The sequence below is a fragment of the Heliangelus exortis genome, chromosome 3 (assembly GCF_036169615.1).
Source record: "Heliangelus exortis chromosome 3, bHelExo1.hap1, whole genome shotgun sequence".
Taxonomy (NCBI): Eukaryota; Metazoa; Chordata; class Aves; order Apodiformes; family Trochilidae; genus Heliangelus; species Heliangelus exortis.
Window position 1 is genome coordinate 32,982,474 of NC_092424.1, and position 16,905 is coordinate 32,999,378.

The 16,905-nt window shown below is 47.8% G+C and overlaps 1 protein-coding gene across 1 annotated transcript; it reads left to right on the forward strand.

The window, feature by feature from the left end:
* TTL (tubulin tyrosine ligase) lies at positions 1-13,980 on the forward strand. Its single transcript, XM_071739937.1, has 7 exons — positions 1-374; positions 4,001-4,079; positions 5,720-5,952; positions 9,048-9,183; positions 9,287-9,556; positions 10,487-10,630; positions 12,421-13,980. The coding sequence occupies exons 1-7, from the start codon at positions 218-220 to the stop codon at positions 12,536-12,538; spliced, it is 1,137 nt and encodes a 378-aa protein (XP_071596038.1). The 5' UTR covers positions 1-217; the 3' UTR covers positions 12,539-13,980.
* Positions 13,981-16,905: the final 2,925 nt, after the last annotated feature.

Here is a 16,905-nt window from a genome sequence, read left to right on the forward strand (position 1 = left end):
GGGCAGGCGGTTCTGCTTCCGGGCCGCCCGCCCCGCCCCGCCGCGGGCAGGCTCTACCGGGCGGCGGGCGGGGGCGGCGGCCCCGGCCATGCGGAGCCGGGGCGGGCGGCGGCGGCGGCGGCGCAGGGCCATGCCTGGACTGCGGCGGGGTCCCATGGGTTTGGTGCACCCCACGGGCTGTCGGGGGTAGGGCGGGACGTCCCCCCTCCCCGTCGCCATGTACACCTTCGTGGTGCGGGACGAGGGCAGCAGCGTGTACGCCGAGGTGAGCCGGCTGCTGCTGGCCACGGGGCAGTGGCGGCGTCTCCGGAGGGACAACCCCCGCTTCAATCTGATGCTGGGGGAGAGGAACCGGCTCCCCTTCGGCAGGCTGGGTAAGTGACCCCCTTGGCTGCCCCCCCCGCCGGACCTACGACCTGGGCTGCCTCCTGCCTTTCCCATCTCGGTGAGCTCGTCCCCGCCGCTGCGTGGGGTCCCCGGCCGCTTGTCGCAGCCTCCCGCCACCCCTGCGGACGCGGGGGCTGCGGGCAGGGCGTGCCCCGGCGGAGTTCCCCGTGTTCTGGGGAGGAATGGAGCGAGGGAGGGGTGTTCCCCGGCCTCTGTCAGACGGACGTGTGCTGGCAGCGGCAGCTGACCGTGCGCTGGGCTCCCGACACGGGGGCCCGACCAGCGTCGCCCAGAACAAAGGGCGGGGACCCGGGGGGCTCGGTGCAGCCGCTGCCCGACCCCCCGCCGCTTCTGCAGAAGCCGGACCAGCCATCCTTGCCGGGGCTTCTGCCCCCAGGCACTGTCAGAGGATCTCCTTCCCGAGCTCCCGGAGGGTCATTTCACTGGTGTGTATCCCCCCTCGGTGGTGAAGGGGGACCCCCTCGCATGTCGCAGACCCTAAGGATCCCAGCGCCCTCAGACGCAGTCCCCAGCCTGCCCGTCTTGTTACCACAGCTGGAGGCAAGGGGAACTCGTCTTCACCATTGCAGACATGCAGAGTGGTGGCTTGGTGCAGGGCAGGGATGCACAGGCGATGCTGAGGGTACATGTTATGGGGCTGTTTGTACGGTTTTGGATAACTGGGGACACAGGTCTGAACCAAACACACTCAAATCATCGTCCCAGCGCTGAGGCTGGTGGGGGTGTGCAGCAGCTTCATGGGTGTGACAGGCACATCTCATCCCTGCTCGAAGCAGGGTTATTCTAGAGATTCCGTGTGTGTGTGGCCACTCCCAATCCCACCTTTTTCCCTGCTGTCTGACTCTCTTGAACACTGCCATAGTGGAGGGGCTTCCCTGTGCTTGTCCTCTGCCTCTCAGGCATGCCTCCTGTCCTGGGATAGGCAGGGCTGTCAGCACAGGCACCCAGACCCCTGCCCTGCTGCGTTGGGAAGAGCCCAGGAGCAGATGGGGAGTGCCCTGCACTGCCCGCAAACAGCGAGAGCCAAGCAAGGCGCTGGCAGTGTTGTAGGGTGCTGCAGGGAGCAGAGATGCACTGTCATTGCCCACAGCTGGGGTAGAGCCTGCAGGAGCTGCAGGGCTGGCAGGGGCCAGCTGCTGTCCTGTCTTCTGTCACCAGGCCTGTCAGAGCAGGTTTGGGCTGAGGATACTGCAGATCCCAGCTGAGCTGTGTGTTTCTCTCCTGCATCCAACTGCTGGCAGGACCCTTGATCTCCCTCCCTGCCCTTGGCCCTGGTTTCTTCCTTCCTGGGGCTGTTTTGCAGCAATGTTTCTGGCTGCAGAAACATCTGAGCAGGAGGTACAGTACAGTTCTTCAATGTCAGTGGAACTGCTCAGTATGTCTAGCCATGGTGGGCTCATGGCAGTCTCTTACTAATACCTTCCATCCTCAAAAAGAGCTCTGGGTGATGGAACAACTTTGATGAGCCCTTCAGTATGTGTTGCCATGGGGTGCCTGAAAACTGAAAACATTTCTCCGAGCCATGACACATCTATGACCCATGGAGAAGGACTGTGCTTTGACACTGGCTTCTTTAACCCATCGTTCTATAGCAAAAGATGGTTGCCTGTCATCAGTAGATTCAGACCAAAAATAACATTGTTATTTTGGTACAGCTTCCAAAAAGCTGTATTGTATCTGGTACATCTTCCTAAAGTGTCTTCCTAAGCAACTGTTGCATCAAAGCTGGCTTGGTCTGGTTTTCTTAAAAGCTCTACTCAGACATTAATTCAGGGAACTGTGGAAATTTGTGCTCCTGAGGGTAGATGATTTGATGTGGAAGAAGGGTAGACGTTGGGTGTTCAGCATGCATCGCTGCTTCTGCCCAGCTGCAGGGACTTCTGTTGCTCTCACTGATACCCTCATTCTTAGGGAATTGTGCCCCTTCCTGCCTCACGGTCCCTCCTTGCTGACCACCAGACTCCATGTTGCAACCCACTGCTCCATGGAGATGCTCAGGAAACCAATAAGGATGTGCTTCCCAGTAGATCAGAATTATCCAACATCAATGGTTTCACAGCAGGTTTCAGCTGCTTCCATCCTCCTCCTTTCACCAGCTCTATTCCTACATCATTGGTGACAGGGTGAACTGCCCACTGTAGGGCAGAACCAACCCAGAGTGGTGGGATCTCCTGGATCGTGGTTCCTCCAGGAAACAACTGATAAACTGAAAATAGAAGGAAATCGGGTGCTTTTTACTAATTTCTCTCAGTAAATTAGTGCCTGGCAGTGCTGGCTACACATTGGAGTCTGAAGTTACATATCTTTTCTGGAAAGTGGTTTTCAACTTTCTTGTATGTAAAGCTTTATGAATAGAATAGTTACCCAGGTCAGGGCCATGACTTCAGAGTTGAAGCTTCAGAGTTGCAGCTGCCTCGTCTTTAAGGTAATGTTTGCTGCACACCTTTTTTTCCCAGGCAAACACCAAGGAGGGTAACTAAAACTCTGAATCCTTTTTCAGGGTCTAAGTAGTTGTTTTGAAGAGGTGAAGATGGAAGCAACTGCCATGCTTAGGGGGTCTTACGTCATTTCAGACCAGAGTAGTTTTCCATCATGTTTTCCCTATCAATGATCTTGTCAGTTGTTATCACTGGTGACACAGGCATTGCCTCAGGCATCACTCGCCTCTTGCACATCCATATTTGGCTGCACTGGTTGTGTGGGAGAGGCTTTGTGCTGTTGTCCAGATTTGCTATGGACAATTGCTGCCATCCTGTCCTCCCAGAGAGCTTCTAGCTGAGTGCAAGCATTTGTGTAGTGTGAGAAGATAGAGGATGGCAATCTGTGGTATGAAGCCCAGAGTTATTAAGGAGGTACCCGTTTATTTGACACTTGTGAGGCCACAGCTGGACACTGGGACCAGTTTGGGACTTTGCAGTACAAGAAGAGCATAGAAACCCTGGAATGACTTCAGGCAGTCGTCAAGCACTGTGACAAGGATGTGTAGAAGCATTAGGATCTTCATCCTTAGAGCTTCTTAGATGTTGACTGAACAAGAGGCTGGAGCAGAGACTTCGTGCCACAGAGGTCCCTTACTACCCCAGCTGTCCAAGGGTCTTGTTGCAAGCTGCCAGAGCTAACCAAGACCCCGGATCTTAACATTTTCTCATGTTTTGTGATATGGGGTCCAACAGAGAATCTTGCAGTACATGACAAAGAAACAATGCCCTTTCCTCAGCTGTCATCTCTGTATCATGGTGTGCTTCCCTGCATTCTCCTACTACATTTAAGAGTAACTCCAATCTTTCCACCAGCAAAAAAACCCTGCCAGTTCCCAGAACTAATTAGGAAATTATTATTTTCCTATGGAAAATGGAAGTATCAAATTCAAAACAGACTTGTGTAAATGCATGGGTTTTCATAACTAGAAGAATGAAACCACAGGAGCCAGTATCAGCTTAGAGCCTGTTTCTGTGATGCTGGGTGAGGACATAACCTCTTTCTTCTTCCCCACTTCGCAGATCTTTTGCATGAAGCAGAGTTTTTTGGGTTTTTTTTTTTTTCCTTCTTTAATTGAGAAGTTTGATGACCAATTTGTTTTTCTTCTTTTTAGGCCATGAACCTGGACTTGTGCAGCTGGTGAATTACTACAGGGGAGCAGACAAGCTGTGCCGCAAAGCATCTCTGGTGAAGTAAGAAATTCACTGAAATGTTACATGGGATTTGCAGAAACTTTTCTTCTAACTGTCATCAAGTCTTGAACCTGTTCAGAGGGTATTTTGCAGAACAGCTGTCCTGGGAGTGTCCTAGCATTCTTCAGACTCCTGTGCTGGTCTCTAGAGCTATCTGTGGGCACAAAGACCTCTTTGTAACTTCAGGGGAAATGCCATTTGCGCTGAATTACATCTGCTTGAAACCATAGAGTGTATTGAATCATATTAGAGCAAAATCAAAAGAAAAAAAAACCAACCTAAATATAACTGCTCTTTTTCCTTGTAGACATTTAATGAAAATCTACTTCTTTTAGTCTCTGTTTCATTCAGAGATGAGACACTAATATGCCTTCAGCTAATCAAATTGTTGGTCAAACAAATGCATGGAGACATCTCTGGGAAGAGATCTGGGAGTTATTTCTGTCTGACCAGTGGTGCTAGGGTCTCCTGGGAAAATGTGGAAAAGCTTTCATTGTACATAACCCTTGTCCCTGTGCAGACTCTGTGGCCATTAGGGCTTCTTCATGTCAAAGCTCTTGTTCTTTAAGCATTTGATTCTGCTTCAGTGTCTGTGCTCCCTCTTGCTGATTTTGTGTGCTTGATCAAAGGCCTCTCCTTCCTCTGTAAATAATCTCGTCCTAGTTGTTTTCTCTACAGTGGTGATGGTGTTTTTCAGGAACTAGCAGAGTATTTTTTAAACCCAGCTGGATTTCTCAGTGGCCCATGGTCTAGAGACAGTGCTGAGTGTGCACACCTATTTTTCAGTCCTGAAGCCTGGTTGACACTTCTGACTCTGGGATCAAGCTACTTATGAACCCAGGGGACCACAAATGACATTCCTTGGGGCTCCCAGGGTGTCACTGACTGACTGCCATTTCAACAGACTCAGCAAGCTCTGCTTTTAGCCTTAAGCAAGGCATGGGGTAGACATTCAGAGAGGCAGGCAGCTCCCTTGACTCTGAAAGACAGCAGGCTTGGGTTCTGCTTACAGGAATCTGACATCTCTAGATGTTACTGGTAGGAGAGATGTGCCAGAGAGATTGATGCAAGGGGAATCCCAAATGCTTTGGGATATGAAACATGACCTTGCTTTCAGTGGGTTCTCAGTGGTCTTCATTCACTACTGGGACACCTGATGAGATCTCTGTGAGGATGGGATCAAGACCTAAGCACCAGCACAGAGAACATTGCTGGTCTGTCTTCCCTTTGGCCTGTTGTTATCACAGTATCCCACAGTATGCCAGTTCTGTGTTAGCAAACATACCTCCCCTGTTCCTGTGTGCAGAGATGATGCAGGGAATGTACCACAAGATCTAGTTATGTGGAAACTTCTTTACTGATTGCTTCACAATATCCATAGTATGTACAAAATGTTTAATGAAGGCATGCAGGTCTGTTTAAAAGAGCAGTGTTTGGCCGCGGGTTGGGGTTGCCATGCTATCTTTAGGAAAAACTGATTTCAAAGGTCTAAATAAAATAAAATAATTTAGCACAGATTATCTGCAAAATGCTATTCATCACCAAGCAAAAGACCCCAGTGAGTGCTCATTTTTTGCTTATTAAATGATGTCCATGCAGACAGGGTACACTGGAGATTAGCAGCCTGTCTCTTTGCTTAGGCTAATCAAGACAAGCCCTGAACTGTCGGAGTCCTGCACTTGGTTCCCTGAGTCATATGTGATTTACCCAACGAACTTGAACACCCCTGTGGCTCCACCACAGAATGGAATTCGCCATCTTATAAACAATGCAAGGACAGATGAGCGGGAGGTCTTCCTGGCAGCTTACAGCAGGCGTCAGGAAGGCAAAGAAGACAACGTGTGGATCGCCAAGTCCTCAGCTGGTGCAAAAGGTTCGTTCTCCTGCAAAATGAGCTACTTCTCATTATTTCTGACTCTTTATTTGATCAGTAGAACTCCAGGGTTTGGCTGAGCCCAGCTGATATCTCGACTGTCAGTGAAGGGCTTCACCTACCAGCTTGGTGCCAGTTAAGCCAGCATAAGGCCTCTCCTTTGTCTGCTTGGTGACATCAGGCTCCTAACAAGCATTCTAGTCTGCACATACTACCTCGGACATGGATAGCAGTGAAAGGGCCTCCACTTTTCTATGTATGTGCCTCAAAATATGAGTTTGCTGCCAGGTAAAGGCAGCAGGGCCCATCAGGTGAGGGGAGTGTGGAAAGTAGGAGATACTAGGAAGCACAAGAGGGTGTGGGGAGGAGGGAAGCAGGCAGGACAGCAGCTTTCAAGGACAAGGAGCCCAGCTCTCTATGCTGCAGCCAAGCCTGGTTTCACCTGGCAGAAATACCACAGCTTCTCTTTCAGTTGAAACCAGGTGCCTGCTGTCAGTGGCCTACCTATGGTCACATTGAGAGACTGGTTGAGCAGCCATGAGTTCAGTGCATCAAAGTAACACCCAAGCCAGAGGGGCAGGTACCACAACAAAGACAAGCAATGCAATGTCTGTATGTCCCGTGAGTTTGAATAAGGCAATAGATACCTAAGTGATGTGTCCTTCCTTGTTCCAGAGTCACTGCATTGCTTGCTCTATAGAAATAACAAGCTATTAGACAAGATAGCTGAACACAGCTATGGATGTAATGCCTTGGTAACTGTGCACTGTCTGTTATGGCAGTATCATGGGCACATCATCAGATAGACTTCAAACTTGCCTTGCTGTGTGTGCAGACCCCAGGCTGCAGAACCCAACCCAAGGAAGGACCTGGCCTTTTCAAAGGGAGTAAGCCCACATGTATTACTCATATTTTCAGAGTTGCTTTTCATGCAGTCTTACAAAAATCACCAGAGAATGTGAAAGCCAGAGGTGGCTGCAGGGAGTCTGCAGGATAAAGCTGCCTTGGCTGTGTTACAAGAAGCATAAGAAGGGTATTCTTATTTTCATCAGGGAGGAAGGAGATACAAGTTTTTTCATCATGCCAGTGAGGGAATGTGCTTATGTGTGGTATTACTGCCTGGCAAAGAATCAGTTTGGGCAATTGAAAACATCATTGCTGTGTTTTATTGCAGGATGGGGAGGTTTAAACTCTCCACATACTATATTCAAGTGTGATCCTATCTCTTCTGCATTAAAGTGGAGTAACCTTTCATATTCATCATTGTGCTGCAAAACTCAAGCTGGGAATTAAAGTGAAAAGCAGAGCCTCATGTTAATCTCCTAGGGGAAAGTTTAAAGCATGTGGGAATTACTGCTGATGAAAAGGAACACTCATCAGCATTACTTGCCAGAGCAGATCCAGCTTGGGCACAGCCCATGACTTGGGACAAGTCTAGTAGAAGCTTGGTTGTCCATCAGTAAAGGGAAAATTAAAAGTTTAGGATATAATGTCTTAAAAGTTGAGAGATTTTTCAACTGTGGCTAGAGGTTTTGATGTTTTCTTTGAGAGAATAGATAGCTGCCTCTCATAAGCTGCTTTGTTGCTTCATGGGGTTGCTGACTAGGTGCACAATTAAGCTAACCTCCCCCTTGATTCACCATCTGTCCAGTGCAGAATGGGTGCTTGCTAATCTTCCCACTGCAGGGGCTTTATTGTATTACAGAGATGTTGTTTCCTTCCTTCCCTCAGTGTTCAGCCTGTGGTTGTACCAATGCAAGTTTATGCCTGGCTCTGCTGTCACCAGGGTGCTAAAAATCTTGCCCCCTGCATAAACCATGGGTGAGAGATGTTTTTATGAAAGTATTTCCTTTCAGTGGGTAGGGGTCAGTAGGGCTGTGAAGCTGTTACTCACAAGTATGCAAAGCATGGAGCACTGAAAATCTCTGCAGGGATCTGCCAACAGTGACCTTCAGAAGTCACAGCTAGGAGCATTTTCCATGGGATGATGCTATCAAACCATGCCTGTGCTCCAAACCTCTTTTTTCCATAATGCCTCCTTGAAGAGTGTTTCTTTTCACTCAGTATTTCCTCCAAAACGCTTGGCACAAAATTAAGATTAAGTCATCAACTTTAGTCCAAAAAGTTAACCAAATGTCTGAAGAGTGGACATAGTGCCAGCTAATTTTACCTGAGCTGGTTTATCCTTCATGTGGCACCGTGCCATCCCTTTATCAAATTCCAGAAGTAATATGTTCTCTCTTTATTGCTTTGCAACAGTGATTTTATATCTGGACTCTTGCAAGAAATGAACAGTGACAGCTTCAGCCAAAACATGGCACATCCAGCCTCTTTAATGAAGAGCTTCCACATCAGGGAAAAACATTGCTGCATGGATGAACATTTTGAAATAGTTATTTTCCTAATTCAGCAATGATTTTAATAGTAACTTACATGAACTCAGTCACCAGGACAACACTGCACAAGTGAGTGCCAGAGAAGCCAGGCAGGGGGAGAAAATCTCAATCTAGGATAAAAAATCCACAAACCTCCCTCCTCAAATTAACAAAAAAGGCAAAACCTCCCGTTCTCCAAACTGCTGAAAAATAGGAAAAAAAAACCCAAAAGAAAGTTCAACAAAAACTTGTGCTGAGAATATGAAGCCTGCCCCTTGACAAGCCCAGTAGGAAAAGCAGCACCAAAAAAGGAAACAAAATCACCCAAACCAAGCAGCTGGCTCACTACTTGTCAAGGTCTCTGTCTGCTGTGCATTCCCTTGCACCAAAATAACACCCCAAGATGAGCCCTGGGCAGGCCATACCATTTCAGATACCCTTTATTCCCATGTGTATTAGGTCTGGTTACTGGGGCTCTGGGCTCCCTGTGGTGTGGTAACAAAAAAAAATAGAAATCCCTCTGCAGATTCCTTTCGTGATGCTGAGCAAACATGACACATGACATCACTTGGGCACTGACCAGGCCTGGGGGGCCATGGATTCTTGCTTATCATGTGGCTTTTTTGGCAAACGAACCATGTTCCAGTTGGGCCCTGCAAAGGCTCCAGCAAAGGTAAGGATGATCCTTTAGCTGATTTTGTCTTTGTCTTTCTGTGCCAGGGGAGGGTATCCTGATTTCTTCAGAGGCTTCAGAGCTCCTGGACTTCATCGATGAGCAGGGACAAGTGCACGTGATCCAGAAATACCTGGAGAAGCCTCTGCTTCTAGAGCCAGGGCATCGCAAGTTTGACATTAGGTAACCTTTCCTGCTTCTGTAATAATACTAGTTTTCATTTTTATGCTGTTTCATTTCAAACAACTGAATCTAGATTTTTTTTTTCCCCCCTCTTGCCTTCCAGGAGCTGGGTTCTCGTGGATCATCAATATAATATCTACCTCTACAGAGAGGGTGTCCTGCGGACCTCTTCCGAACCATATAACAGTGCTAATTTCCAGGACAAAACCTGCCACTTGACCAATCACTGCATTCAGAAGGAATATTCCAAAAACTATGGGCGGTATGAGGAAGGGAATGAAATGTTCTTTGAGGAGTTCAACCAGTATCTAATGGATGCCCTGAACACAACGCTTGAAAATAGCATCTTACTGCAAATCAAACACATAATAAGGTAACCAGCTGCCTGTTGTAAATGGGAATGTAGCTCTTCAGTGATAGAGGGTGTGTATGGAGACAGACATACAAGGGAGGGTTTCAATTATATAAATTTAACATAAAGCCATGAAGACGCTAATGTCATTGCTCAATAAAATGGGACTCAGTAAGTGCTGTTGTCTCAAGGGTATGTGTCAATGTGTCTGCATTTTTCCAGCTGTGTCTGGAAAAGGATGGAGTGGGATCACTTGGTAAGAGAAGACGGTAGGTTGACAGGGCTGGGAGAGGTTGAGGTTAAAAGAGGTATAAGAGGGGAGATTAAAGCAGACTTGAGTCTGAAGGATCTGACTGCTTCCCCCGTCCTCAGACAGCAGCATATCTCATTGGCATAGGTCATGTTAGTCCACACAGAGCCAGCTACCTCCTGGGCACAGAAAGGACCTGGAGAGGGATCTCTGAGATCACAGTGCTGTGGAAAATCCAAGTCTTGACGAAGTGATCCTTTGTGATAGAATTTACTGTGAAATTTATGGTAGAATTTACCCCATCACTGTTGCTTAGAGCAAAAGACATGACACCTGAGTCTTTCAGGGACTCAGGCAAATCATCTCAGTGGCAGTTCCATGGGGACTTGATGCAACTCTCTAATCACACATCATGTTTTTCAGCTTGCCTAATCTAGGAGTGAGGTTGGATTCTACTCTGCAGCTCTTTGAGAGTTACCTCGTGGGTGTCCCCACGTGTGTTTTGGTGGTTGCATGATCTAATTTGCTGGGACCTGGTTACTGTTTGACTTGTGTTGGATATAGCCTGTCATTTGGGACACTACCAGGACAAAAGGGGATCCCTTCACTTAATTCTGCTATGCACATGTCCTCAGAAGCTGCAGTGCAACAGGTGTGTCCACAAGGCTTTTAATCATGGATCTCTGTTTATCCCTTCACAGAAGCTGCCTTATGTGTATAGAGCCTGTAATCAGCACGAAACATCTTCACTACCAGAGCTTCCAGCTCTTTGGCTTTGACTTTATGGTGGATGAGGAGCTGAAGGTCTGGCTAATAGAAATCAATGGAGCCCCAGCATGTGCCCAGTGAGTAGTCAGTTTCTGTAATATCCTTGCAATACCACCATTCACTTATCTCATCCAAAACATTACTGAGTCCCAGCACCAAGTGAAAAAGGTGGAAGAAAGTGAGCAGCAGGGTTTTTTCAGGCTAACCTATAAGTGGACTCTCATGCTAAGTGCCAAATGATTAAAGTTCATTCCTCCTCTCTGGTATCCCTCAGCTTTTGCGTGAATGGGTTTGGATATAACTTGGGTGATTTTTATTGATGGTGTTGGGTTGAAGTTACATTGCAGAAGAAATGCTTTGGAGGTCAGGTAGCTTCTGAGACTCTTGCAGAGCCACTGGTGGCTGCTTGTTACCTGAACACATGATAAATGAGTAGCATTAAGGGCAGCAGCTGGAAATGACTGAATGTGAAGGCAGCAGGACCCCAGAGGACACTGTGGATTCTGCAAACATTGGATCAAAACCTCAACACAGGGAGGCTGGGACAGCCAAACAGCAGTGGCCAGGAATGTCTCTGCATAGGCACAGCAGGAGTGCTGTATGAAGTGATTGAGATAACTGTGGGAGACTGGAAATCTTTGCTAAGTGGGCATCTGTATTGTGTAAAATCCCAGCAAAACAGAATAGGCTGTGCAGCACTACATTAGAATTAGATTAGATTAGATGCAGATTAAGCAAGATTAGATCATCACTAACAGTAAACAAAAAATACAGGTCAAACCTAGCAGCCAGCCTATTCAGCAGCCTTTTAGGTCTAAGGCTTGGGAACCTATCTGTGTCCAGGATGCCCTCTTCAGCATGTGCACCATGGTGCACTACTACCTTGCATCTCTTGTGTTGCTGTATGGGTAGAATTTGACTGTTGCTGTGTGGATTTGGATTGCAGCAATGCTCTGTTTGCTTTGTGCTCCTGTGGGCATTAAAAGAAGCTGAGGTAGGTTTTGGCTATTTGTGTCTGCTTCTCGTCAGGGTTGTTCAAATTTATAGCATCTGCATCACACAGGTCTCACATAAGAGATCAATCTTGTCTGCTGAAAGCAGTAGCATTCCCAAGAACTGAAAAAAATGTCTTGTTGTCATGTAGCCCCAAAGGCCCACAGTGGAAAACATTGTTAGTCCCAGTAAAAACAGCTTTGGGACTAAAAATGTCCCAGGTTCCAACATGTTCTGGGAGGTTACACGTTTTTTTCTTCAGCAGAAAGAGACGCTATTGTTAATTCATTTCTCAAATACCTTGTTTCTCTTCTCCCTAATTCTGCTCAGCATGAGCTGTGCCATGGTGAAACACATCCCATGCTTCCTTAGGGTCCCATGAAGTCTCTATACCTGGTTACAAGAGGATGTACACCATGCATCAGACTGATCCCACTGGGTCACATTCCCACATAAACAGCATCTGCTGTGATAATCACAACTCCCTGAGTTGGAAGGGATTTGGTACAGAAGGTGCTCAGCTGTTGTCTGCCCCTGTGTATCTTGCAGTGACTCAAGTCTAGTGTCTGAAGGTGTGGGGACTCTTCACAGGAGCCTGTTCTAGCATTAAACTTAGATAATGGGACTTGTGGTCCCATCTAGCAGAGGGCAGTACTAAGAATGGGAGCACGGCTGAAAAAGGAGATGGTTGCTGGGGTAGGCAGAGAGATGGAAGAGATGCCACCCTCCTTACCATTTGCCACGTTGGAGCTACCTGTAATAGGAGTGTATCTTGTAGATTCTGCTGGAAAAATGCATGTCTTTGTGAAAACTAGTCAGGGGTCTGCTGATTTGTCCTGCCTGAGCATCTGATTCTCACTCTCTTGTCTCTTAGGAAGCTGTATGCAGAGCTCTGCCAAGGAATTGTGGATGTAGCTATCTCTAGCGTTTTCCCCCTCAACGACACTGGGCAGAAGGCAAGCCAACCATCATCGATCTTTATCAAGCTGTGATGACAACAAGAATGCCTCTGCTGTGCACAGGGAGAGACTGCACCCATCGGGTCAGAACAGTTGGGTGGCTTATCTCAACCTCATGCCAAAAAAAGTGATAGAGACAAGCTCCTTATTCTCCAGAAAATCTTGGGGAAAACCAACAAAACAGGCATCCACACAGACCTGCGGTGGGCCAAAGCTGCTCAGATAACTCTGCCTGCATTCACCAAAATCCACTTTAGAAACAGCTCGTGTGACTTTGATATCTGAAACAAATCTCTCTGGGAGAACAACAAGATAACCTTAAAATGAAACCCCAACAGGGATACTATAATACTGTATTAGCTTCTCCTTTTCTATAGAGACAACATTGTTTGTTTTTTTTAAAGGGATTTGAGCAAAGAGAATTACGAGCTTTTGAGACATTGTGGCTGGGAAGTTGTCCTCCTCCCGTTGTGTTTCTTCTTTCCTCACCTACTGCATCATTAGTGCCTTAGCTCAGCTCCAAATAGGTGACTCCTTTCCTTTGTTCCTGCTCTGTTACATAGAAAGGAGCAAACTCTCTTGCATCGCAGGATGCCTAAAACCAGAAACGCTAAGAATTCAGTTTCCTTAAGTCATTTTCTTAACTGGTTGTTTGAACACCCAGGCAATGGCTGGCAAAAGGGTGCTGAACTGCAGGTGGTGAGTTAACTCAAGCAAGGAAGGCAATTTTGTTCATATATAGCTATCCCCTTTCCTAATGAGATTTGAATCAGTGTCCATCCCATTCAGATGCAGTTGGATTCTGTTTAAGAGGTAGAGAGAGGCCCCCTCAGGGCTCACAGGGAGACTGCAGGATTTCTAGCATAACTTTTGTGCTAAGAGTGTTTCAAATAGTAGAAACCAAATCTTTTCAGTTTCCTCTGAGACACTGCAGAGAATTTTGTCTCAGCTTTCACCTCTGTGCATTTGAAGTTTGGATCCGAGACCTTTCGACCCAAATGATTTTTAACTCATTTGATCCAGCCAATTTTATTCTCCTCTGTTTGACAAATACTGCAATTTCCTGCCCTGATCACAGCCCACGGCTTGGTCCCAGAAAGGGGGGAAAGTGGGTGAGATTTATAGGTCAGGAAAGAGATTCTTTGTGTATAGGTTTGCCACACAGATGGCCAGGCAGGTGTCTGGGGATGGAGAGGAGTTTATAATTCCTTGAAGTCCCAGAATTTCAGAGCTAACATCTACTTCGAGTATGACCTAAATCCCTGGTGTACGTTGCCCACCCTGTGAAGTGTGCCTGAATTTTCAACGTGAGCCCAGCACATCCCTCTGAAGCTAGAGCTCTTTGCAGAGCCCAGTGGCACCTGTAGTGGCAGTAGGCACTGTGAGGGGTGTTCAGGGCTGCTTTCTGCTGCCTCTCTCAGGGAGAGATATTTGGCACTGAAATAAACTGGTTCCTGTTATCCATGACAAAGAAACCAGAAGAGATTGTGGAGGTTCCAAGCTTCTGTCTGCCTGAATGTAATTGGAAGTGAATCTGCCTCTCTCAGAAGATCCTAGTGCTTTTCCATACTCATCTCTGTTCACGATGAAGACTTCAGAGGTCTTCATGCCAGCAGATGATCCTGGCATCTTTCTGTAGACAGGACTGAAGTCCCAGGCCTCCATGGAATGATCAGAGTTTTGATTGTGCTGTCATGGCATGGGCATTCATAGCAACGTGCAGTGAATCCACAGGTGGCACTGTTTCACACAAGGACAGTCAAATCCAGGAGGCAACAGTGCTTAGCAAAACCTCACAGATGCATCACGGAAGAAGCCACAGCCCAAAGAGCTGCACACAACTTCTTGAAGTTTTCGGGACCCTGAAGTCTGGCATGGAATCGCATCTGCAGGGGCTGTTGTGGACACAGGGTGCTCACCAGGAAGTGACAGAAAGCAAGAGCTGTGTGAAAAAGGGGGCAGCAGCTTTGTTCCCCTGCACTGCAGATGCTGGTGGGTAGCTTCACTTCCACTGAGACCCCAAGTCCCCGGTCTGGTTTCTAGATTTGGGCCTTGTGGGCATTCAGAAAGAGGGGCCATGAATGCATTAGTTTGTGAGATGGGAAGCACTGGGTGATAAGCTGGGAGAGGTGCTGGGGGGAAGGACTGGTTGGATTTTTTAAACCATATGATAGCACATAGGTGTCAGAACTTCACTGCAGAACAGGTAAAGTGTGGCGGGAACTCTCCAAAGTAAAATGTAGTCTGTAGCAGTTGTTGCTCAACTCGCGAAGTTTGCCATGTCTCCATTGGCATTTTCACACATTAGCTCATGTGAGCTTAATAAATACACCTTTTTCCCCAGCAAAAGGAAGATCTAGTAGCAATCAGTCTAGTTTGGGATGTGACTGAGGCAACAGGAGACATTGGGCTCTTCTAGGGCAGATGCAACCAGAGCGCAAAGTGAGAAGAGGTATTTTTTTCTGTCATAATGCAGTGGGAAATGCTAATTATCTGAGGTGCTAGAGTCATCCTTCTTTTCACTGCAGAAGGGAAATGAAAAAAAAAAAAATTAATCACTCCCTAGCTGCACAATAATGTGAGTGGGATAAGGGCAAGAAAGCTGCTTGGATGCAGACAACAGCAATGGCCCTTATTGAAACAGCTGGTAGCACTGGGAGGAGCAGGGACTCTGGAATCTCTACCTAATTCCAAGGCCTTTTCTTCCATATTTTTCACCCGACTGCATTCCAGCATGTCAGCAGATGGCTGGTTTTGCTGCTTAACTGAAAGTAAGGCTTCAGCTTGATGGTAGAGTCATAACTACAAGCAGTGCAGCTATTCATACCCTGTTTTTTCAGAAGGGGAGATAGTGAGTCAGGGACAGTTTGACATTGGCTCATTTGCTCGGTTTTTCAGAAATAAGCAACAGCTTCTGGAGGAAAACAGCGGGTACCTGTTACTAAATCTGTATATTAAGTACCACTATACATGGTATTTACCACATGCTCTCAAAGTGCTCCCCAGGGTAAAGCACAGGAGGTAAATGACAGGTGATGGAGAGCACAGTGTCTAATACCAGTCTTGCACAAAATACCAGCCAAGATGGAGTAGAGGATGCTCCTTTTATGTCTGAGGTCTGAGCATGGCAGCTGTGGGTGCACCTTGCAAGTGATACTCAGAAGATACCCTTGTGAGACTTTTTGTTTGTGGGTTTTTTTGTTTGTGGGTTTTTGTTTTTGCGTTTTTAGGAATACAAAACAATTAATGCTTTCTAGCTTATTTCAGCTAGAAAGTAAATAGGAAAGCTCTTTCCTGAGCTTTCACGAAGGATGGTGCTGGGTTTCCAGAAGACACCTCCCATACTGCAGAATGTCTCTAGTCTTAGTTGTATCCCTTCATGTCAGCCATGAAGAATTTCAGGCCCAGGTGCTCCAGCTGTGTTTTCCAGCAGGGTCTGGGCCCACTGGACTCTGGGTTTCAGTAAACTCCCATGTGGCTTGTCTCATACCAGACATGTGATAACCATGCAACAGCTACTGTACTCCTGCTGAAATCTGTTGGCTGACCACAGACAATGGAAAATACTGGAGAAGTCTAAGAAAGGCTGAAAAGCCTTTCTTGGCCTGGCTTCCCAGCCCTACTGTGACCAGCTCCCTTCTGGACTGCTTGCATGTACCTGCTTCCAGCATTTCTTGTTCTCTACATGCAGCTCTCCCCCAGGAGAGCAATGCTGTGCCATATGTAAGTTCATAATCATGTCTCATTGCCAGTGTCCACTGTGGCAGCTCTCAGAAGACCCTGATGTTGAGAGGATAGTGGGGTACATATGGTACTGCCAAGCTGGCAGCCTGCCAGGCTCCAGTCCACATCCCCAGCTGCTCGCGTCAGCATGTGCGTGGGGAGCCAGCAGGTTCCTGAGCTCCTGGATCTCTGGTGACTATCCATAGCTCTCCTAAACCATCATTAAAACATAACAGACCCAACAGCCTGCAGTGTTTCCTTGGGGCAGTGGGTCCCGAGGGTGTCAGGTCCCCCAGGAAACCTGACGGTGGGTGCCAGTAGTGAAGGTTGTCCCCGTTGCAATGTGGGCCCCTAGGAGCTGGCCGAGTCAGCCACAGCAGAGTTTTACTCACCTTGGGGTTACAAATGCGGGGGAGCAGTATGGCGTGAGGGGGGCCGGCCTCACCTCAGGGTTGTCCCCGCACGGGCAGGAGCTGGGGGTGCATTTCGGGGCCCAGGGGTGGGGAAGCAAGCGGGGAGGGCAATGTCAAAGCTTCCCCAGGGCTCCTGCTGGGATGTACGTGGCTGGGGTTGGGCCCTGGGGGACACAGCGCGGGGGTCGGGAAGTGGGGACATGGAAAGGGGTGGGGGCGGCACAAAGGAGGGGTTCGGGATGGGGGATACGGCGGGAAGGGAGG